Below are 23,932 nucleotides of genomic sequence, written 5' to 3'. Positions count from 1 at the left end.
ATTACACTTCTCGGTTCCATGTCACAAGCTTGCACAAGGTTACATAAACACAATGTACATGGCCGATTATAACTTGAGACTGGAGTGACAAAACGTGATGATACACACACTCGTCGGACATCGTTCTACATAGTGTCTTGGTTGTCCGAGAGCTGGCGCTACTTGTATCGTCTACAGAAATTTAGTTTTGGAACTTTTCATATCTACTGTGTAAATATATATATATATATTTTTTTTTTAAATCAATTCTTTTACGAATCATACTCCTCTGTATTATATACAAATATATTTATTTTATTAGATCAACCAAAGTACAGAATAAATAAAGTAGCATGATTTACCTTATTCCACTATTTATGCAGGAGTGCTTTTGCAATTTACTCGTATCATTAGTTACATTACATATTCATCTCAAGTTACATTACAAACTTAATAAAATATAACTTTCGCATTTAAAATTTAAAACCTTTATCTTTTTATTTTAAGAATTTAAACTTTTACTCAGTTTAATTAAAATTGAATTGTAAAAGTTTTTACACATGTAAAAATATGACATCAAGGCATAAAATCAAATTAAAATCAAATAAAAATAATCTTAAGAAAAGCAATGATAGTAAATCCAGTTGTACAACATGCATAATTGCTTTTCTTAAAATTTTTTTAATTTGAATTTTTGAATTTAGTCACTGATCAGTTATATACTTACAACTGTGTTTATTTTTTAATTATCTACAATTTCCCTAGGTGAACTGGAATGTGCTCGACCGCAAACAGTTGGTGAAGAAGAACTTCAGTTACAGTTAGCTTTAGCAATGTCTCGTGAAGAAGCTGAACAGGAAGAACAGAAAAGACGCAGTGATGATGTTCGTCTTCAGTTAGCATTATCTCAGAGTGAAAATGAGTTTAGGTAACCATTTAAGTACATTTATAATATTCTAACGTTTTTATTCTTTTGAGAACCTGCTTAAAAAAAAAAGTTGTAATTATGCCTTATTATAACACAGTTGTGAAAGATGGAAGAGATTCGTCTTGTATTTGTAGCATTTCTGTAACTAAATATTTAGATTTAATGTTTTAGATTTTGTCTCCTTCAAAATTTGTCTTTGTATCTACATAGTGTTGTATGTTGTATGCTATCAGAAACAATATGTGGGTATATCCATGATCTTTTTTCTCCATAAAAAAAAATGTATTTATTTATTTTAAGTTCTATTAAATGGTGTTTACTGTAACTTATTTTTCGTTAGTTATATAGAAGAATTTATCTAATATAATATTTTATTAAACATGCCTGTATTTCAATTACTAAAATAAATATGAAAGCATCATTAATAAAACTTAATCTCTTGCCAAAAAATTATAAAATCAATAAAAAAACTGTACACATTCAGCTCTTATACTATTCTTAGAGAAAGGTTGTTATTGTCCAGGCACATATAACTGAAATTTGTAACCATGTAAAACCATGAAATTTTCAGAATTTTATCAGTAGTGGTTTTTAAGGCAAATTTCTTAAGTACACTCCACTTTGACTTTAAGAAATGCCTTTTATAGCTCTCCTGCACAGTTTCAACTGTCATATCACGTACAAATAATCTGCTGATACTTTTTTTTTCATTTAATTAGCTGCTGATCCCAAATGCAAATATTTTTTTCATATGGTGTCTTTTCATTAATACCATGATATTCGTGTAAAACAATAGTTAGAGTTCACCAGGACTTAAAAAGAACAAGAATAATTAACATGGTTGAACCAAAATGATATTGTTGGGTGGGAATAGTGAGATAGGAAGTGAGGTCCTACCTCAGTGACTTCTTCTGGCCATCAAAAATGGTCATGTAGAGGAATTGTTTTAATGTCATTAAAAATAATAAATTCAGCTTTGATTAAATTGATTGTTACACAGCAAGTCATGTCATTCTGATTAGTAGAAGTACAATATCAGCAGTTGTAGTTACCAGATTAAATGTTATTAAATAAGCATTCATTTATTCTAATAAATAAATGCAAAATAAAATTATTATTTTTGGAGCATTTGTAAAATATAATTAAATATAATTATATGTCCTTTCATATTTTCTACGTGATTTTCGATACACGCATAGTCATATGGGCAAATAATGAACAAAATTTGAATAGCAAAGTTGCTATCACTAAAAACATAAATACTATAGTTACTCAGGTTTTTATATTTCAGCAAAAGGCATTGAAATAATATTTTATATTATATTATTTAAATTTTTTTTTATATAAAAGAAACAAAGATAAACTTTAATTAATTACAAAATAAGGAAACCATAAGAATAAAATGAACTCTGAAAAACGTTAAAAAATGTTGGGGGTGAAATAACCATTGACTACTTTAACAGTAGTATTGACAAACTTTTCTGAGTGACAGCAGAACATAAACTAAACCAAGCTGATTGAGCTTGAATAACAGCAGTATAAATTATCATAGACATTTGTTGTGTCATGCTGCATTGAGTCATTAGAACTCTTATGTTAATATTTAATAACCTATAGTGTATTTTAAATAAAAATTTTTTAAGGACAAAGCTGGAAAGACAATTTTATGCATTATTTAATTAAAAAGTGTTATCAGTTTCACTATTAGAACTTTAACTCCATTATCTTTATCTTCAGTATTTAAAAATACCCCTCACATATGCTTCTGTTTTCTTCTTTTATTTAACAGTTTCTTTGTTAAAATATCACACATTCTATTATATGCATAAGGCTACACATACAACATTTTATCACATGTAGCTTTTAACAGTAATTCAAAAAATCATTTTCTGTATAACTGTGCACAAAGGAGGTTTTACATATATTAGGAATTTTCTGAAAAAATTCTAACATATAAAAGTGACACATAACAAATTTTTCTGAACAAATAATAAGAAATCATGCAATTGAGAGGTTTAGAAAGTTATTTTTATTAATTTTTAAACACAGCTTAACTCAGAGATCTCACTAAACACTAGAAAAAGGCCAAACAGTTGAAAGAAACAAAACCCCTATTTTAGCAAAAAATGATACATTGTGGTTTCTCCCGTTAAGCAACTACACACACACACGCACACGCACTCACTCAGAATTTGTGCAGTATTTTTATAGGCATATTCCTTTCATCAGAAATATTAAAAAATTCATACAAGTGCAAGTTTGGAATGCTTATTTTCAAATTACAATTAACAAAAAATTTTGTCATAAAACCCAACAGAAAAAAATGTTTTTTTTTTTTTGTTGGGTTTTTATTTATTTGTTTGATTATAAAATAACATTTTTATTTTTTTAAATTAATTAAAATTGATTTATTATGAATTAACTACACAATCTCTTTGTTGAAATCTACGAGGGCGGTTTGGAAAGTAACCTCTGTTTGGTTATAAATAAAAAACCTGCATAGATAAAAATATTGTGTTATATACAACTTAAACTACAGCTTTTAACTATTTTTCAACGTAGTTGCCTTTTAAATTCAAGCATTTGTCATAGCGTTTCACTAATTTACAAATACTTTCTTCATAAAATTCACCCACCTCGGTACCTAGCCAACCCCTTTCATGGCATTTTGAAGTAATGCGTCATCATTAAAATGCTGCAATGCAAGCCATTTGATGCAAGTCCACTGTAAAACTTTAAAGAAAATTAGGCAAGCCATTCAGAACAAATGTCACAATATGCTGTCATCTGGTATTGTTTTTTTGCATGACAACGCTCATCCTCACAGTGCTTGAAGAACTCAGAACTTCTGAATCAATTTCAATGGGTCATTTTTGATCATCTCCCTTGCAGCCTGCCTAGACTTTTTGTTGAGTGATTTTGTGTCACAGCACTCAATGACGACGACAAACTTCAAAATGCTCTGAAAGGTTGGCTAGGTACCCAGGCTCTGCTGAATTTTACAAAGAAGGTATTTGTATTTGATGTTAAATGCTTTAACAAAGTAGTAAAACAAATTGTTCGGGATGTAGGATGTAGGGATATACCGAAATGAAATGACTAGCACTAGATAATAGGGAATCTTGGAGAGCTGCATCAAACCAGTCAAATGACTGAAGACCAAAAAAAAAAACTTTAATTTAAATGGTGACTATGTTAAAAAATAGTTAGAAGTTGTAGTTTTAAGTTTTATATAATAAAATATTTTTATCTATGCAGGTTTTTTATTTATAGCCAAACAGAGGTTTTTTCCGAACCACCCTCATATTTTTACTGAGGGTGTGTTTGTTAGCTTTAATGTTTTATTGTACAATTTCAATCAAAATTATATTAATTTTCATTAATTAAATTTAATTTGTAAGATTATTCATAAGTTTATTGTAATTATAACTACTGAAAACACTATAATGGTTTTTTCACTTTTTTGTAGGCAACACCAAACCCAGCCTAAGGAAAGTACCAGTCATATGTTAGATCTATTGGATGTTAACCTTGGTACACCAACACCTCCTCCTGTTGCAACTGTTGATCCTTGGGGTATGCCTCAGCCTGCACCTCAACCGGCAGTACGGCCACAGGTAAATTTTTTCTTTTTTCTGCATGAATGTTAAAGATGTTTTTTTTTTAATTTCACTTTTATATTTCTTCCAGTTTGTTTTTTTCTTTTTTTTTAATAAAATGATATAAAATCAAATTTATATTTGATTTAAATCATTTTGATAACAATTTCATGTGGTCTGTCTGGAATGAATTGTTTTGAAATTTATGATGTCAAAATCATAAATTATTTAGGAGATGGTATTGGAGTAATTATGACGGACAGTAAATTAAAAAAAAAATAGAATATAGTTATAAAAAAGGACCATTTTTAATTATTAGGATATCTGATCTTTTTTAGGAGGGAGTTATTATTTTATCTCTAAAAGAAATTGTAATTTATTGTTTTTAGTATATGAAGGTGGAGGTAGTAAAAGAAACAAGCATTCTTCTTTTTTTTTTTTGATAGAACCATGATTACTTAGTAAAAGTAGTTGGTTCACTTTAATAATTCAAAAAGATTTAGGTATGTTGTCAGTGGATGTGAGTGTTTATGTTGTTAAGTATAGAAAGTTAAAGATGACAGTGCTTTTCAGTATATTGGTATTCATATAGCTGGTTCGAATGTAATTTCCTGTTGGTTTTCCTAATCCATTGCAAAATAACATGTAGTTGTTACCATTTTAAAATTATATGTTATGAAAAAAATAGTAGGTAAAATTTTATACCAATTGATTTTGCAACTGGGTGTTTGTGTTTTTTTTTGTGTTGGAAATACTTTTGTAGTCTGTATTTATAGAACTACAATTTTTCTTTACTGCTGTCCTACAAAAGAATTGATTTGATTATATGTATAGTTCCTGCAAGTCATCAAACATTTTTCTTTAATCTTAATTTTAAAAATGACAAGAATATATATAAAATTGTTTATTCGTAATTAAAAAATATAGACTGAACTGATATCTAGGATTCAGCTTAATTTTGGTAAATGTAAAATCTTAAGAAAATTAAAACTTCCTTCTAAGTTTTATTCAGAAACTGAGACTAAGTTTTAGTCAGCAGCTAATAATGATATAACTACTTGAAAAATGTTACTGTAAAGTTTGATACGGTCTTGTTTTAATTCTTGCAGGTCTTTATTTTAGGTTTTCCAGCCTAACATTTTATCATAATTAAAGAAATATAGATTGGTAAAAGAAGCACTTAGATCAGAACTATACTTCTTGAGATTTAAGCAAACATCTAAACAGATATCACTGTAAATATATCAGATATTTTATTCACTATTAAAATTGTTTTATAGTTTTACTATTAAAAATCCAGTCTGGTTAAAAAATATCTTTACCTTAAGAACATAATGATTTAATCCTCAGTGTTAGTTAACAAATAAATCTGTTAACCTTTTTATTTGTAGACTGATGGAGGATTTTGTATTTGTAATATTACTCAAAAACAGTGTTTAAAAAAAACATTTTACTGTTTAGAGAATAGGGATTTTTAAACCAGATATGATCAGACCTCTTTCCAGTATTACAGCCATTCAGAAATATTCATATTTTGAAAGCCTTGTGTTATTTTATTTGCTTTTGAAAATTTTCATCTTGGGGATCTCAAGCTAGAAATCAGAGGTTACAGTGTTAAATGCTATAACCATAATGGTTATAGGTTATCTAACATAGTTCTTGAGTTACTCCTGTAAATGACTTTACTCCTGTAAATGTTAGAATAACTAACATGTACCTACTTAGGAAAATGAGTGAATTAGTTTCCTGCTATCTTCTTTATTTAACCAGATATACAGTTACATACTAGCATGCTAAGTCTATCTAAATGGAGGTAATATTTTTATGATTTGCAATAAAACTGGATATATAGTTAACATCATACTTTCAGAGAAAGCAACTGTAACTGGTGCCTCTTACTTTATATATGTCAGCCACAAGAAAGACTATTTTTTTGAAGCAGCAAATTACGCTATCCCTTTCTGTCATGAAACAGTGGGTTATATATATTGCTTCAATTATGCATGGGAGGAAAGTATGTCTTCCTTTATTTTTCTTTCTTTTGCTTTCTGGGCAAAATATGATTTATTCTTCATCAGACTCGTAGTTGTCTGCACCTAGATTTATTTATTTTAATGATTAGCTTACATGAATTTTAGACTGATTATAAACATCTTAGAAATAAAAATGTTATATTTAAATCTTTTCTTTCCAATAATCATTTTAATAACTTTTCTGTCATATTATGACCTTTACATTTTGTATGGATGTAGTATTATACAATTATTAAAAATAAATATGAACCTCCATAGCTCAGTTATAGAGCATTATATGTAAAAAATATCATGGGTTTAAATCATGGTTTGCTTTGCCAGTTAATGTGAACCAAGCTAATTTCTGTTATATCATACATTGTTTTTAGTAGTTATCATTATATTCTTTCTAATTATAGTTATGGCTCCATTACAGAGGAAATCTTAAATACTTCCAAAAATTAAATGAATTTTTAATGACCAAATTAATGCAATTTTTTTAATATATTATTAATCCTCCTTGAACTGTTAATGTTATGTATAGGATTGTACCAATAAATTTCCATCATAATACCAATCAATTTTAGCATTGAACTGGGTAAATGAATGTGATTGTGTAAGACTGTAAAATTTTTCTTTACAATATGAAAATAAAGAAATTGATTTTAATTCAGTTATTTCTTATTTTTTATTTATGTTCAGACTTTGGACATCATGTATTCAAATTGGGATTTGGTAAGCATGTTGTTAGTTTTTTTTTTGTTCTCTTAGTTTGTTGGAATTATTTCATACCTACCCAAAAAAAGTTTCACCTGTACTAAGGGTTTTTATAAATTTTTATTTGATCTGTTTTATTATTTTAATTTAATGCTTTGTTATTTTTTAGTTAATATATTTTGTTGAAAGTTAATCTGTTGGTTGTACGTTATTGGTCTACTAATATAAATCATATTTAACTGTAGTTTTTTTTTATTCGTAAATGTAGCTGTATTATATTTTTTATCATAACTGGCAAGTGTTTTCGTTACTTACATTTTCTTTTATGTGCAGTGTGAGTAATTTGTCTTCTTAATGCTTTATTATTGGTATCATTTATTAATCCACTTTAGTAATTATCTTGTAGATTTCATACTTTTATTTATTTTTGTAATTGTCAATATAACAGCCAGATTGTCATTTGAATTATGTTCCTTTGCGTAACTAAAGGTCTACTAATGAAAAAAAGTTCCATAAGATCCACATTTTTAAAAGGAATGATAGGATTTCTTTTATCTATATTAGGAAAGGATCATTTTTTTATCATTTGATTTGTATGATGCAGTTACTCATTTTTTCTTTTTTCTTGCATTTGACTGATGTATTCTACTACAGTGGTTTTTCACTGTTTAGGATTATTATTTTTTTTAAACAGGAAGACTATATTTTGAATTAGTAAATTATATTTATAACTTTTTATTAACAGTATTACAAAGCAAAATTATCTACGCTACAAAATAAAGATTACATAAATTCTCAGTTAGCCTTCTTATTTCCAACATTCTATCAGAAATATTTTTAAAATGTACATGGTAAGACATATAATCAACAAAAAACACTACTGTGAATAAAATAATGATACTAATACACATTTATAAAACGTATTATACCAAAGCACCATAAGGTGATGAGTGATGTGAACAACCATATATATTAACAAAATTCACTGTAAATTAAACTTTACAGCAGAATAAAAACAAAATGATGAGTAAAATTTCTTGACCTAACCAATAGAAAAAGACAATTTCAGAATATGCAGAAACTTAGTAACAGATGTGCTTTTTTTTAACATTTTCATTGCCGGTTTGAATATTTTGAAATCATTAAAAATCCAAACAGATTTTTTTATCAAAATTTAATTTATTTATGTGTAAGTATATTTATGTAAAAAAAAATTTGCTTTGTTTAAAACAAAATAACGAAATGATGCGTACAATGCATCCGTGGGCTGGTGATTGAGAAGTGTAAGTATGCGCCGGTGGTCGAACATGTGGCATTAGTCGTTTAGTAGTTCTCAGTCGGCAATACAACTTATTTTTTATTATTACCATATTTCTCCTTCTTATTATTATGAGCAGTCAAAGCTTGTTTAAGTTTTTATCTGTTATTATGACCTATCTACACATAAAACAACCACTTTTATTTTTAGTATAATTATCCAGAAACAACCTACAGAATATTGTTATGCGAAACAAATCAAAAATACATAAAATTATAGATACATACAATTAAGTTTATTATTTATTCTTTACGTTCAAGATTCTTTAAATTTTTTATACAAATCCTAATTACAAATAGATACGTAGAAAAATAAAAAAAATTTAACCATACTAATGAAAGTAAATTAGGATATTTTTCAAATTTGGTGGTACTGATGCTCACAAAATATTAGAAGGTAAATCTGAAAGCATTCGGTTATTAGAAACAGGAGTGTGTTCATCATCATTTTGTTCAACTAAGTTTTCAGAACAATCTTCATTGGAATTTTGTTATGTAGTAAGTGTCACTTTCTTCATCTTCTCCAGTTTCACAATTGTAGTCGCTATCATCCCCCCTACCTATAGTATGAGTCACTGTCACATCAAAATCTTCATCACTACTATCGTTTACTAAAGATTTTTTTAATTCAAATTCGGACATTACTTTTTTTATGTTTAGTCTTTTCTTCGGTTGTGAAGGTCCTGGTATCTGGTATTTCATTATCTGCCTTAATAAGTAATTAAAAAAAAAAACAAAGACCAAGAATGAATTTACATTGTTTATGTATCAAACGACGTGCCACTAGAATATAAAGAATGTGAATGACGGTCTGACTGCTACAACAACATATAACATAATGACTGCAGTTAATGCACATTTGGCACATGAGGGCTGGGGAATGAATAATAATAAGCCGCACTTATGTGTCATTGGCGCTGAACGTGTTAATAGCTTATACACCTAACCTGGAATAACTCCCAACTTATAAAATTCTCAGATTAATAAATACACTCATTTCACATAATCAAATAGGATACACTAAGACTCTAAACTACCTCATATAAATGGATGTTGTTCTTTCTTACTACAACATTTCTACTAGAAGATATTCCTGAGGCTTTAAAAATTACTTGAGAATAAACTTTGGCGTTCTTGACAATTTATTGAATTTAGTCGAACCATTTACAAAAAGAAATAACATTGCAAAAAACCTATTTCACAGATTGATTGTTTTTCCTTTTATAAATTCTTTTTGAAAATCCTCATAAATCCCCTGAATCTTTTCACAACAAATTTTTATCTGCTTTTTTATATAACTCCACAATTTCCCATATGCTGTCATTTTTACTTCCTTGTACAAAGTAAAGGAAGTATTGTGATCACAAAAAAATTTGGTTTTTAGATTTCAATGGAAATATCCATTTTGACCATCCCTGAATCCATTTTGACTAGTTTTGGCGTGATATTTGTACATATGTACTGTACTATACGTATTGTATGAAATTTTGGATTCAGGGCTGTTGTAACATCTAGTTGTGCACCTCCCTTTTTGATTATAATTGACAACCAAAAGTGTACAAAAAGCCCAAAATCCAAAAAAATTAGATTTTGGACTTTTTCTTAACTGTAGTAATTAGCCCTCATTGACAGATTTTCAACAATATATCATAAGTGGTACTTATTTTCATTGGTTCCAGAATTATAGCCAAATGAAATTTTAATCAATGAAATATTTGGATTGTAGAAGGGGAAGGCACATCAGTTCAAATCAAACTTCATCTCCTTTTTTTTAACCTTTTTTTTAATTTAAATATATTGATTTATTAATAATAATTAACCACTCATTGTAAAAAAAAATTACGATAAATAATAATTAAAAAAAAAAAAAAAATCAAAAAATATCAGAAGTTATTAATGAAATAAAATTTTATGTATTTTTCATTTAAAAAGTGTGTATGTAATTTAATAGGGTTAGAAGGAAGTCATGTGGTGCCCACATCAGATTTTTAAATTACTGTTAGTGTAATCTTTACTTTTTCTTCAACAGAGATGAAATCTGTAAAGGTTTATGAGGTCCATCATAATTCTTTAATCCAATATTACTGGAAATGTATTATAAAAAAATAAATGAATAAAAATGTTAAACTATTAAAGTTGTTCTGTACAATGTAAAATAACAAATAAAATATTAAATATGAGTTTGAATATAAAATAATAAAATATAAAAAAGAATTATATCACATACAAAGCATTGTGCCATACCAAAAGTGTGGAACTTTTGTACTGATGAACTGACACTCAAATGTTCCAAGTATGTGACGTAAATCACATAAACAAACATTATTGTACGTATGCTTGAAACTTGGCATTCCAAAGTGTGTGTGTGTGTGTGTGTGTGTGTGTGTGTGTGTGTGTGCGTGTGTGTGTATATATTGCCGATAGGCTTCAAATTCAATTGATTAACGTACATTTTATTTTCACTTTTCTAGTTAATTATTTTTTATATTTTAATTCTTATCTCACTTTATTGTAATTTTATAAGTTGTACGGTGTTGTCTGTGGATTTTTTGTGTTATATTCCTTACGGGATTTTTTTTTCGTAATCTTTATATTGTATGAATGTGAATCTTCTGCACCTTCATTCTCAGGCTGAAATAAATTTCTTTTAGAAGTCGAATTTTCCATAAGAGATATATGGTAATTTTATACTTAAGATTTTCTATCCACAACTTGTTTTGTAATACATGCACATAAATTATCATATCATGTTTTGTATGCTCAAACATAGTACATGTTTTAAATTCATATCTAATAATAAACAAAATAGCAACATCACTGAAAGTTTCAATAGCGATTGAAAATATTTTTATGTTAATTTTATGTTTTATTTTATTGTTTTTATGTGTTTATGTAGTCGATTTAAGATTACTTATGCTTACAATTTATACCATGAATAAATGGGCTCCCATTCATATGTTATTGCAGCATGAATTTAAGACTAATATTACCCATCTTCTGTGCATTCATTAAAGAGTATTGTCATCTAAATATTATTTGTAATTAACGATAACAATTTAGATTACATCTGAACATAACTGAATAAAACTAAATATTTTCTTATATTTCCAAACGTAAATTTTAGAAAGTTCTGAATAGATTTTGAAGTATATTCTCGAATTGCATTTTAATTTAAGAATTTTTGTTAAGGAATTATATAAAAATATGCCAATTATATGGTTGCATTGACGCTCAGGACATTATTTAACTTTCATGACTTTTAGGTTGTGGTTTATTTATTGTGATTTAAATTCTTATGATATATGTCTTTACCTTACTTATCTTCACAGTACTCCTTGAGACTCAAAGTTTGTGACACGATTAAGTTGTTTATAATATATGTAGTTTACCATCTTAACAACCGTTTAAGTATTAGATTATTTAATATCATATCATATAATTTTATACAAAATAAATATTTCATGTTATTAAGGACGTTCATTGTAAACTGAAATGAATTTTAGGAAGAGCATGAAGAAAATGCAAGTTGGGAAAATAAGTTTTATTGTATAATACCGGCTTAAGAATGTTCCTTTTCAATTTGTTACAGTCCATTAACATTGATTATATTCTCTGACTATGGCAGATATATGTGTTTTGTAGTTACTTATTATAAATACTCTAATTGAAGATGTCACCCTGCATATCTTATAATATAATGATCTTGTAACACCTTGGATGTCTTGAAGAGTAGCATTTTGAAAATTGATGGTTGTGAAGTAATGTTACATGCAACAATTAGACCTAAACTGTTGTCTGAATTTTATATTAAACTGGATAACTCTATATTGTTTAACTTTCTTTTTCCTTAAAATGTTGACCGTTTGATCATTAACTGAAAAATTTGATATATTGGTTGGTGTTAAGGTTGAAAGTAGAATTTTTTTCTGGCTTTATGTACAAGCTACCGTAAAACTTCATTGATATATAACATGATTATTTTAATCATAATCTTTATTGCGTTTGGCAATATAAATTGTTATTACGTGATAGTAATATTAATTGTTTATTTGGGTTGTTTCTTGTTTTTGTATTCCGTGTCTGAAGTGTTTTGAAATTTTTTAAACAGTAATTTCCTTACCCCTTTAAATCCAAATTGTTGATTCTATAGACATTTAAATATCTGTATTCCTCTTGTAAAAGAACTTCCTTTTTATAATGCTTTTGACTTTTTCTGTTAATCATAACTTACTCTTGCTTGCTTCGTGGTTTTTATTTTTATTATATCTATTGTAAGTAACCTTAAATATGAAACAAGTAAAAAATTATGAATTTTACTAATCCAGGATACAGTTACGTAGCCATTTGGTTTTATTGTTTAGAAATAAAAATTAGGATGTTATTAAAAATCTAGACATTTGGTTTTTGTTGTTTACTAATATTATCTGTTAAAAGCTGGTATTTTATTATAATTCCTGTCTTAGCTGAATAGTATATAGGATTAGGTTTTAATGTTTAATTTCTGTAGATTATAATGTTTGATATTCTTGACTAGTAATAATGTATTTGAGATAAAAATTGTATTTACAGTCTATCATCTACACAGTAAATTAATTAAAAATTTGTTTGAAATGTAAAAAGTGCTGAAAATAGTTATTAAACATTACTACTACATGCATGCGCGCGCGCGCACACACACACACACACACACACACACACACACACACACACACACACACACACACACACATCACTATCTTAAAGAACTTATCAGTTTTAAATAAACTTTTATCAATTTTAATATAAAATGCTTATATAAATTGTTGAAATAAAACAAAATTTAACAGATAAATTCATGTTTTTATTTACAAAGTGAGAATAAACCAGTCAGTAGTTAATAATATGGTTATTTTTTCTTTTATTTTTTATTATCTGGCAGGAATTAAGTAATGCTCTTTTACTGTATGTAAAATTATTAAAATCAAACTTTAAAAAACCATTAATTTGTTTTTTTTTTCATTTGTGTCAAAAATTTGTTGTCTAAATTAATACTTTTTTGAATGATATCCAAATTAATGAATTCATGTAAGCATTAAAAATATTTAAAAAAAAATACATACATACATACATATATATATATATATATATATATATATATATATGTGTGTATATTATTTTTTTAAATAAATTTTACACCTACATAAAGATTAATTTCAAGATGAAATTACTTCGTGGTATTACTTGGAATTATAAATGTTCCAGATGATGATGTTTTTAAACCATAGTCCATCTTCACAATATTACCGTCATGTAAATATTAAAAAATGTTTTTTAATTCCACTAATGTTCATTAATATATCAGTTGTTAAAACCATACTTCAGATCATGAATTACTTAGAAATTTTTTTTTTTAATCAATTAATACTTAACTAAAAGTATTCAGTATTGATAATATGGAACCACCAAGACAGAAGATATGTGGTTTACTTACAAAACATTATGCTAAACATCTTCAATGTTTTATGTCGTATACATCATTAAAAAAAAACCTAACATGTAAAAAATATATTTAATGAACTTTTTATACACGTCTCTTCCAATAATATATTATTTTTATTTTTTAGACTGATCCATGGAGTGTCTCTTCAACTATTACTAGTGCCACATCAATGAGTGATCCATGGGCACCTGTTGCAAATCAACCAGTTGTTGCAAAGCCAGTCCCTGCTGGTTAGTTTTATTTAGTTATTTTTTAAAATTTTATTTCTTATTTTCTTTGTTTTTTATGGTATTTTGTTGAACTATTTTATTAATTATACTATATGAACTAAATTAATTTAAATCATAATTTGGTAGGCATATTTATGCTTATGTAAATTAATAAAATGCTTATACAGATTGTTTAATGGAATAGGAGTTTTGCTCACATTTTCAGAAGTATATGTATGAATATTATGATTTTATTGTGTTAATAATAATTATAGGGAAAATATGAATTCACAAAGTACAAAATTAAAGAACACTCTTACCTTACTTTTTTTTCATTTTCAAAACACTTTCAGGCCTAAGCCCATCTTCAGTAATTTTTTTTTTTACATTTACATATTACAATATATGATACATTAAAATTTTTAGAACAAATAATTTATTCAGACAATAATTTTTTTTTAAAGTTTAAAATGTTATATTATTTAAAATCTTTAACATGCTATCAGTATGTTAAACAATATTATGTTAACAATAAAATATTATGTAAACTCCCTAACAAGTGATAGACATATTGACAGCATGTTAAAGATTTTAAATAACATTTTAAATTTAAAAAAGAAATTTTATTGACTGAACAGATATTTGTTCTGAAAATTTTAACGTATCATGTATTTTAACCCTTCGCAGGCAGAAACCCACATATGGGCTATCTGTACTTACGCTGGAGGGCAGTATTCATATATGAGCCTCTGAATGTGACCGGCTACTTGTCTTCATGTAGTTACATATAAATGCCAAGAGATAGTAGGAGATGTTCTTTTAATCATCTTGAGGCAGGAATTCCTGATACAATGTGAGTGGGTACTGTTTTACTTCAGTTATCAGATGAGTTCAATGATCATTGTGCATATGTAACAAGACGCGTGCATTTTTTTTTTTCCTATATTTTTTGCTCATTTTCGATATAATGGCAAAAAGAAAGCTTCTTACAAGCTGAACAAAATTTTCAAAACAAAAATTCAGAAGAAAATGAATGAAAATATTTATTAATTTCTCAAACATGATACCACTGATATGTTAAATAAATTAATTAAAAATTAATATAATCCACCTTACCAGCACGTTATGTTCTCTTGATCTTTCGGTTTACTTGGAAGCCATCATCAGGAGTTAAAATTCTGGACCTAGATATTATCTGCTCCTACTAGTATAGTCAAGTGTACTAGTAGGACCAGATAGTCATGACTGTTTCTACATTTTAACTATGATTTTTTAACTCGTTGACTTTTTGCATTAATTTTAACTCCTGATGATGGCTTCCAAGTAAGCTGAAAGATCTAGAGAGCATAACAACATGCTGGTAAGGTAGATTATATTGGTTGAGGAACGATGCTTGCGGTTTGAAGGTGTAAACAAAGAAAATGCAAGGGCGCAGATCATGGCCATCTGACAGCAACGGTGGGAGGCGAGCCAGGTAGGACGGTGGACTATGCGTCTGATTCCGGACATGAGTGCTTGGGTGGGACATAAGCACAGTGAAGTTGGATACTGCCTCGCTCAACAACTTTCGGACCATGGGAACTTTGATAGCTATCTGCATCGCTTGAAGAGAACGGCGGGTTGCAGGTACTGTGTGACAGCTGACACAGCCGAACACACCTGGTTCGACTGTGTCAGGTGGGAGAACGCGAGATGTCAGATTCCGGTGGCCATAACACTAGATAACATCATCATCATCAGACACATGCTCCTGAGTGAGAATGGATGGAGGGAGGTAGAGAGAGTGGCTCGTTTCGTACTAACAGCGAAGAGGGAGGAGGAACCCCCTTGACGTGCACACGGCCCTAGATGTCAAAAGAGGCGTTGAAATGTGTTTTATTTTTATAGTTGTTAATGTACTTTGCTAGGTTAGGAATTTATGATTGTATTATGTGTCTTTGCTCATGTTGTTGTTGGATTATGCTGCCGGATATACCGATGGACATGGAGTGGGGGGATATTGTGTGCGGTGCTCTACCGCTGATGCCAAGGGAGGCATGGCGCAACAAGTAATGAGGGGTCATGGGAATGTGTGGGGGATCGAGGACAGTTACAAGTCCATCTTGATGCGTGTAGGGGCCAGGGAGGCAGCCTCTATGCCTAGGGTGTTCGGGCCTACTCACGCGCAAGAGTGGGTGGATCGGAGCTCCCCGATGATGGCATGGGGTACCCTCGAGGTGTGCATGGGGGGATGCGTAACTGTGAAGGGCAAACAAAATGTGTATCTTGATCAGGTACAATAGGGACTGGAAGGGTGCTCTCCTGCGGAGAAAATTCTGATCACCGGAAGAGGTGATTAGTATGTTTTCGAGGAGGCACGAGAAACCCCGATGGGATGTCCGAGTTCGAACGAGCTAGGGAGGGCAGACTGTGCTGCCATGAAACCCTGAGGCGACTGTGTTAAGCTTTTAAGCGTGGGCTGGTCGTTTTGGGGGAGTTTACACCAGGATTACAGAAAGGTAGATTATATTAATTGTTAATTTATTTAAAAATTTATATTATTATTATTATAAAACCATATTATACTAGTCCCTACCTAGGTGCAGTACTTCAAAATTACTATTTTTATTACATTACCATCAATCACTGTTACTACTGTTACTATTATTATTCAGTGCCTTTTATATAAAAATAACTCAACTTTGGTAAAACATAATTAAAATCATCACCTATAGTTTGCAAATTCTAGTGTGCTCAATGAGACTTGCGCCATTTTTACGTAAGCTTTTTCTCGCAAGATAATTAAACAGTGTTTCATAGCCAGATTAGTGGCAGAATTCAGCAAAAACACAAGGTATATGTTGTTTTTATAAATTAATAAATTTGTTGTTTTTATTTTAATAAATTTATTAAAATATAAAAATAAAAAATATAAAATTTCAAAACTTTTTTTAATGTAAATATAGAAGTTAAACATTTTAAAATTAAAAGTAAAAACTAAAAATTACATATATAAAATATGACATCAATTTAATAAAAATTAAATAAATGTGTAAATGAATAACTAGAATTAAAAGAAACGTGTAACATGGTAGTACAGTACAGTGTGGATGTAAATTAAAATTTAACTATACATTATCATTATTTGAAAAAGTGCCGCCATCTTTTGCAGCCTTTATAATTGTCATCTTCATACTCTGATTGTAGGTTGATCAATTTAAAAAATTTCTTTAAAATGTCTAAACTTTTATTATTATTATTCTTATATTTCTTGATTCCCAAATTGGTTTGAACATCGGAAATAGAGAGTTTGTCATAGTACTAGCAGCAACAATTATTAAATAAGGTTATTGTTAGAAAAGAAAGGTTTTTTAAGTGCTTTTTTTTTTGAAGAGACATATTTTATGTTGCAGCTGCAAATGATCCCTGGAAGAGTGTAACAACAAGAGATAATACAGTGTCACCTGGACCTCGTGTCGTTGCTACATGTGATCCATGGTCACCAGCTACTGATGTAAGCCCGTCCCATTCTCTAACATCACCTCCTTCTACAGCTTTAACTACAAATACAGAAATTGATGAGTTCGACTTTATATCAAAGAGGGGCTCAAATGTTAACAATGCAAATTCTCTAAATAATAATAGAATTGGTAAGTAATGTTAAAGTATTGAATTATTTTATTTTATTCATATTATGTGAAAAATGTGTAATCATTGTTTTTTCCTTAATATTATAAAAACCTGCTTGTAACAAAAGAAAATCAATTAATATCTTTCTGCTATAAATTTTTTCCCATTACAAATTGGGGATGGTTTTCTCTTGCAGAGAAATCAGTTTATGTGTATAAAGCATTATTTTCAATAGAAGAGGTACTTAATTTTTGTTACAGTTAATTATTCGTCCAAGTATTTCTTTAGGCTGTAATACTTTTAATAAACAGCTAAGCTGCAAGGGATACACAGTCTGAAAGTAATGATTTGTCACTGCACAGTCTGTGGTGAACCGAGTGTGAAGATGTACTTTGTAGGGCTGGACATCACCTCCATTTTGGTGGGTTTGGCATGATGTCTATGTGCAGTAGCATGTTTGGTTCATTAAAAAAGTAACAGATAGAATTTCACATCATTTTTCTGTTTTCCTTATAAAAATATTATGGGATGCTTATTGTTGAGAACGGTAATGCCACTTTTTTTATTTGGGTCTCATAAAGGTTTGCCTGCGATCTTCTTGTTAATGGCACCAAACATTTTTATTTTATTTAAAAATCAAAATTGAAAGAGAAAATTAAACAACAATGTTAAATCAGTAAAAGCCACCCTTCTAAATTGTCAGGATCTCTGTGTTAATATAACAATTTAAAAATTTTGCTTTTAACAATTGGTAATTTGTTTCTTTACCATTCCTTCCCTTTTATGTCATAAGGCAGAAGCAGTATTTTGTCTAACATTAATGTTTTGTACCTGAAAACATTTTGAATTATTAGCCTGCTCATTTCTGAATGGCTGTAAGTTTTTTACTTTATCTTTATTTCATTAGTCCTAGAAAGACTAAGAGATTGTATGTGTTATTAATTCTATTATAAAAATTTTCCAGAAAAGATAATTGTTGATTATTGTTTTATGTTATATATTAAAATATGTTAAACTTTAGAGGTGGTCTCCTTTCCCTCTAGGCATTATAGAAGATGAAATTATTGACATAATCTAATTTATAATACAAAGTGTACTAGGAAAGTTTTGCAAAACAACTTCATTTTTCAAAACAAAATGAAGTTGTTTTGCAAAACTTTCCTAGTACATTTTGTAATTTTTCAAAATAATTTCCACCACGCATTATACACTTCTCCATCCTTTGCAACTGGTCTTCAAGTAACCCTGCCACGTTTCATCAGAGATTTGGGCATACTCATCGTCGCAAGCCAAGGTCATCGTCACTTGGAAAATGCCTTCCTTTCAGTCAGTACTTCACCTGGGGGAATAGTGTGAAATCACATTAAATTAGGTTAGGACTACAGGGAGGGTGCTCTAAATTTTATTTCAGTGCTGGTCAAATACTCTAAGCAAATTTTGGAACCATGGGCCAGAGCATTATAGTGGTAAAGAAACCATGTGTTCATCCTTGAGTTTAGGCAAAACTTTTTCAGAGCTTTGACAACTTGAGGCAGGTGTACCAGTTTCCTGTAACTTATATTTCCAACGCAACTTGCTGTAAAACTTCTCTCACATTAAAAAAACAGCCACCATTCTCTTCTTCGTTGGTCTGGATTTCCAAACAGCCACAGGGATCTCCTTTGTCTTAAAACACTTGCACTTTATTTTGAGCTTTGGTTGGGACATCATAGTAGTACAGTCTTATCACCTGTCGCATTACTGTTCATATAGGAAGATTTCCCATTTTCATACTTTTTCAGCATTACATGGCATTTTTTCATACTGCAGCAATGTTTCCCTTAGTCACAGACAGTCAGTCGATCTGACCTTAGAGCAAACAGTAATAAAATGTATAAATTTATTTATTATAGGATTACATCCAATTTAGAATTGTACATTTTCTCTTCCATATTTTTTTTGAAGTTGGTGCAAACAAATGCTCGTAAAAACTATGATTAACTCTGATAAAGCGAATAAAGAGATGCACGTTACAAAAAATCAACCAAAACATAGTATATTTAGATCTTTTTTTTTATTATCACTAATAAATGCCCATTAAATGATTAGTAACAATAAAGAATGTTTCTAATGAAAAAATTGGTTTTCTAATTTAAAAAATTAACCAAAACTATGACATATTTTTTAATTCCCTCTATTTTGTGTATATTGTATTGTGTGTGATCAAAAAATCAATATTCTTGTATAAAAAGATTTAAAGTTAATGTAATTGTGTTTTATTATTGTTGAAGTTTATTTTATTTTGGCAGTTAACATGATAACTGCAATTAATTTTTTGCAGTCATTGTAATCGACATACTATTCATGATTAACTCTAATGTAGTGATAGGTCACACATTTTTTATCATTGATAAAAACTAGTAATCAAAATGAGTTTATATTAGGTGAATAATAGTAGAATTTTTATTAGCCTTAGTACTTTTTCAATATGATTATTATAGCTTATGCTCCTCACTTAAGTGAAACATTGCAGCAGTTGCTAGTACACTCCCAACTGTGGTATAATTTTGTTAGCTTAATAACTTGAAAAGTACACTTAATTGTAGTTTAAAAGCTTTTAGACTATTTGTATTACTTCTATTACTATTTGTAATAAATTTACTTCAATAATTTGTTTACATGTACAGTGTTTGAGAATTTTCATGCAGTCTACTTATTAAACCTTTCTACTTGCTCATTTTGTTTTATTCTCCTTCCTTTCATGGATAGACCCATTATTTGCTATGAAACTCTGGGTCGTATCCCTTTTGCTTTAATAAATTAAACATTTGCAAAAACCTTTAGTCTCAAATTAAACTCCTGTACAAAATTATCTACCTCTCAATTTTTTTTCCAGTACTATTTCTGTTTCAATCATTCTTCTCACTTCATTATTCTTCACTTTATCCATTCACTAATTTTAGTGGATATTACAAAATATCCATTTATTAATTGTAGAAAAAACCCAAAAATATTTCTGTTTTCTTTCACAGATTACCAATTTCCATAACAGAGGGAGTTAATTTCTTATGTAAATTTATTATGTTAAAGTATACATAGTAAAAACAAAAATTGCAGTATGTTAACAAAAGTTTGCCTGACATAATTATGATTTAAATATAATTGTTGCTGAAGTCATTGTTGCTTTGTTATTTTTCAGAAGGTACTACAAGTCCAGATCCATTTGATTTATCAGAGATTAATGATACATTATCAACAGTTACTGCACCAAAGAAAACACCACATAGTTTTTTGGGAGAGAATTCAGCACTTGTTAATTTAGACAATCTTGTTACTAAACCTGTTGCGCCTACAAATCAGCCTACGCTCCCTGTACCTCCTGCCGGTAAATACCCTTTATGCGTACCGTTTTATGAATTAAATTATTAATAATTTTGTAATAAATTAATTCAGAGAATGATATTAGTGTCTTATTTAATTAATGATATATCGAATCAATTATTTCATTTTCAGCTCTGGCAAATCCATTTTCAACAGGTATAGTTGGAGCTCCCACAAATCAGTCATTGTTTCACCCAGTACCGCCCAGTTACAATACTACTGACACAACAACTGGTACACTTCCACAACCGCTTATGCCACAGCCTAACCCATTCCTATCGTAGAATATAATGAAGGTATGTTTTACATAAATTATAGTAACTCAAATTTTAGGTAGTTTTGTTTTGATTATTATTAGTGTAACATTTTATTGGATTACATTCGCTTTGTAAAATGGACTTAATAAAATGTATTTTTATACAATTTTTTTGTATTTTTTTATACTAATTCTTTTTATATTCAATTTTATGGGATTTATGAATTTTTCCTAAAATAAATCTAATTACATGTAAGCGTAATAATAACTGCTTATGTTTAGTTCTTGACATTTTAATTTATCAGTATTTGAAGAACAGACTTTATTTTAATTTTAGCCTTTTTATTACATTTAAACAGTAAAATGCACATATTCTGTTTGTGGAGTCAAGTAGGAAAAAAAAGTTATATAAAATTCCAGTTCATAGTCTGACAAAGTTACATGAAAACCTTTTTTGTAATTTGTTTTAAATGACAAAAAACAGATGGTTTGTTAATCCATTTCAAAGGCCGATTAAATAAAAAACAAGATACATCATTCATAATAGTTTTTAAAACTTAATTTTAGAAATTTTTAGTAATTTAAAATTAAAATCAAGTTTTTAAATGCTTTTATATCAAATTGATTAGTTTTAAGGTATTTGTTAGTCATTAGCTTTTTATAGTAAACTCCACGATATGTATAGTAATATTTGATTTTATCATTTGTTGTTTAAAGAAGGCGACTGAATAGTAAGTAATTAATAATAAGATTACCTATGCCGTAGAACATGAAATTGAGAATGAATGAACAATGGCAGAATGAATTGTTGTGAATGGTGAAATAATGTATAAATAATACAACTGGTGCAGACATTCAAAATAATTTAGTGGCCATGCAATAAGTTTTTACTAATTTCATTTATATACAGCAATATTAATTTCTTACTATACTAATTTCATTTACATATAGTATAAGTTATATACATACGAGCTATGCATATGCACTGCATGGCTGTTGAGGAGTTTTTCCATTAAAATTTTCAGTTTACATAACATTTAATGATATTAACTAGCAATAGTACCCATCCAGTGGGTATAAGTATATTTTTAAAATATTCGTCTGTTTTTTTTTTTTGAAGCCAAATTCAAATTCTAATTCTAGCTTCAGCTCTTTAAAGGGTGATCTAAAAGGAAAACTTATTAGTTGTGTTATCATAAAATGTTGGAGTCATCATATGGCTGAATTTCAAGCATCACAGATTCAGACGATATACGGAGGTCAGGGAGTACATCATTTATCTTATTAGGAATTGTTTTAAGAGAAATTCTTAATTTATAGTAAATGTTACTTTAAATGTTATTTGAGATAGTAGTCTTGACAAATTTAGGTTTTCCACTATTGAGTGGGATATCCATAATACTACAGTGGGATATCCTTGAACAGGGGACACTGATATCCATAATACTGTAGTACAAAATATAAAATTCTAGAAATGAAATGCTTTAATCCTCTCAGTCTGTAGAAAACTTATCAGTCAGTTTGATTCGTGCCCAATATTCAGGCATTTCTTTTTTTGTAAAAAAAAAAAGGCCTGTTATATGTGTGTCTGTGCCTGTATAAATATAAATGAAAAAGATCTCGCATCATGAAAATGTTTCTACAGACAGAGAGTTTTAAATTTTCAGAGACTGGAATTGATATTTGATAATGTAATTAAAATTTATAAAATTTCACTTTCTTATATAATCCTTTTAATTAAGTTTACGTTAAATTTTATAAAATAATTTTGGTTTGTTTTTATTCTTAATGTAAAATTGTTTTTTTTTTTTTCAGATTAAAAAAAAACCATTAAGCATTATTTTATCCAGCAGTTATTTATAATAATAGTGTAGAGTGATGAATAATAAAGAAGGCTTAATCGTCTTTTACAAGAGACCTGATTGTTTAAAAAAAAATTACACTCGCCACTCGTGCACTTCTTATTTAATAATTAAAAAATGTATAAAAACACATCTTGGCAGCTGTTATATTATGTTAGTACTATTATTACAATTGATGAGAACATGATATTGTACTTTGTCATCATTATGCAGTATTTTATGCTCACTGTTAATAAAATAAATAATATATATTATTTATTATAACTCAAAAATGGTGGTAATTTAATAATTATAAAAATAATAGTAATATTATATTTTAATTATTGATAATGGATTAATTACAATTATTGTTATACTATAATACTTGATAATCATATTTTGTACTACCTCTTAACATGCAATAAGTATGATAAAAAATGATTAATTATTGGTGATTATTAAAATAATAAGTACTATGCTCATTTTATTTTTTATCTTTAATTGCTCTTATAAGTCTAAAAAATATACCTTTATTTACAGTAGTAAAATTTTTATTTAGTCTATTAATTTGTGTTATGAATGTATAAAATATTGATTTTAACTGTTATTTATTTTTGGTTTTATTC

The 23,932-nt window shown here is 28.4% G+C and overlaps 1 protein-coding gene across 7 annotated transcripts in view; it reads left to right on the top strand.

Annotated features, from left to right (window-relative positions):
* Positions 1-21,505, top strand: part of lqf (epsin homolog lqf) — a 119,766-nt gene extending 98,261 nt beyond the window's left edge. For 4 of the 7 annotated variants that reach the window (XM_075375652.1, XM_075375651.1, XM_075375648.1 and 1 more), the window contains 7 exons: positions 745-907; positions 4,377-4,524; positions 7,221-7,253; positions 14,156-14,261; positions 17,633-17,869; positions 21,028-21,213; positions 21,342-21,505. In XM_075375652.1, the coding sequence (XP_075231767.1) occupies positions 745-907; positions 4,377-4,524; positions 7,221-7,253; positions 14,156-14,261; positions 17,633-17,869; positions 21,028-21,213; positions 21,342-21,493 (1,025 nt within the window). In that variant the 3' untranslated portion in view covers positions 21,494-21,505. The remainder of the gene's footprint in view (positions 1-744; positions 908-4,376; positions 4,525-7,220; positions 7,254-14,155; positions 14,262-17,632; positions 17,870-21,027; positions 21,214-21,341) is intronic. The other 3 variants (XM_075375654.1, XM_075375649.1, XM_075375650.1) reach the window with 2 other exon arrangements.
* The last annotated feature ends 2,427 nt before the right edge of the window (positions 21,506-23,932 follow it).

The sequence above is a fragment of the Lycorma delicatula genome, chromosome 9, assembly GCF_047948215.1.
Source record: "Lycorma delicatula isolate Av1 chromosome 9, ASM4794821v1, whole genome shotgun sequence".
Taxonomy (NCBI): Eukaryota; Metazoa; Arthropoda; class Insecta; order Hemiptera; family Fulgoridae; genus Lycorma; species Lycorma delicatula.
Note: the sequence above shows the minus strand (reverse complement) of the source record. Positions and strands in the feature narration are given on the sequence as shown.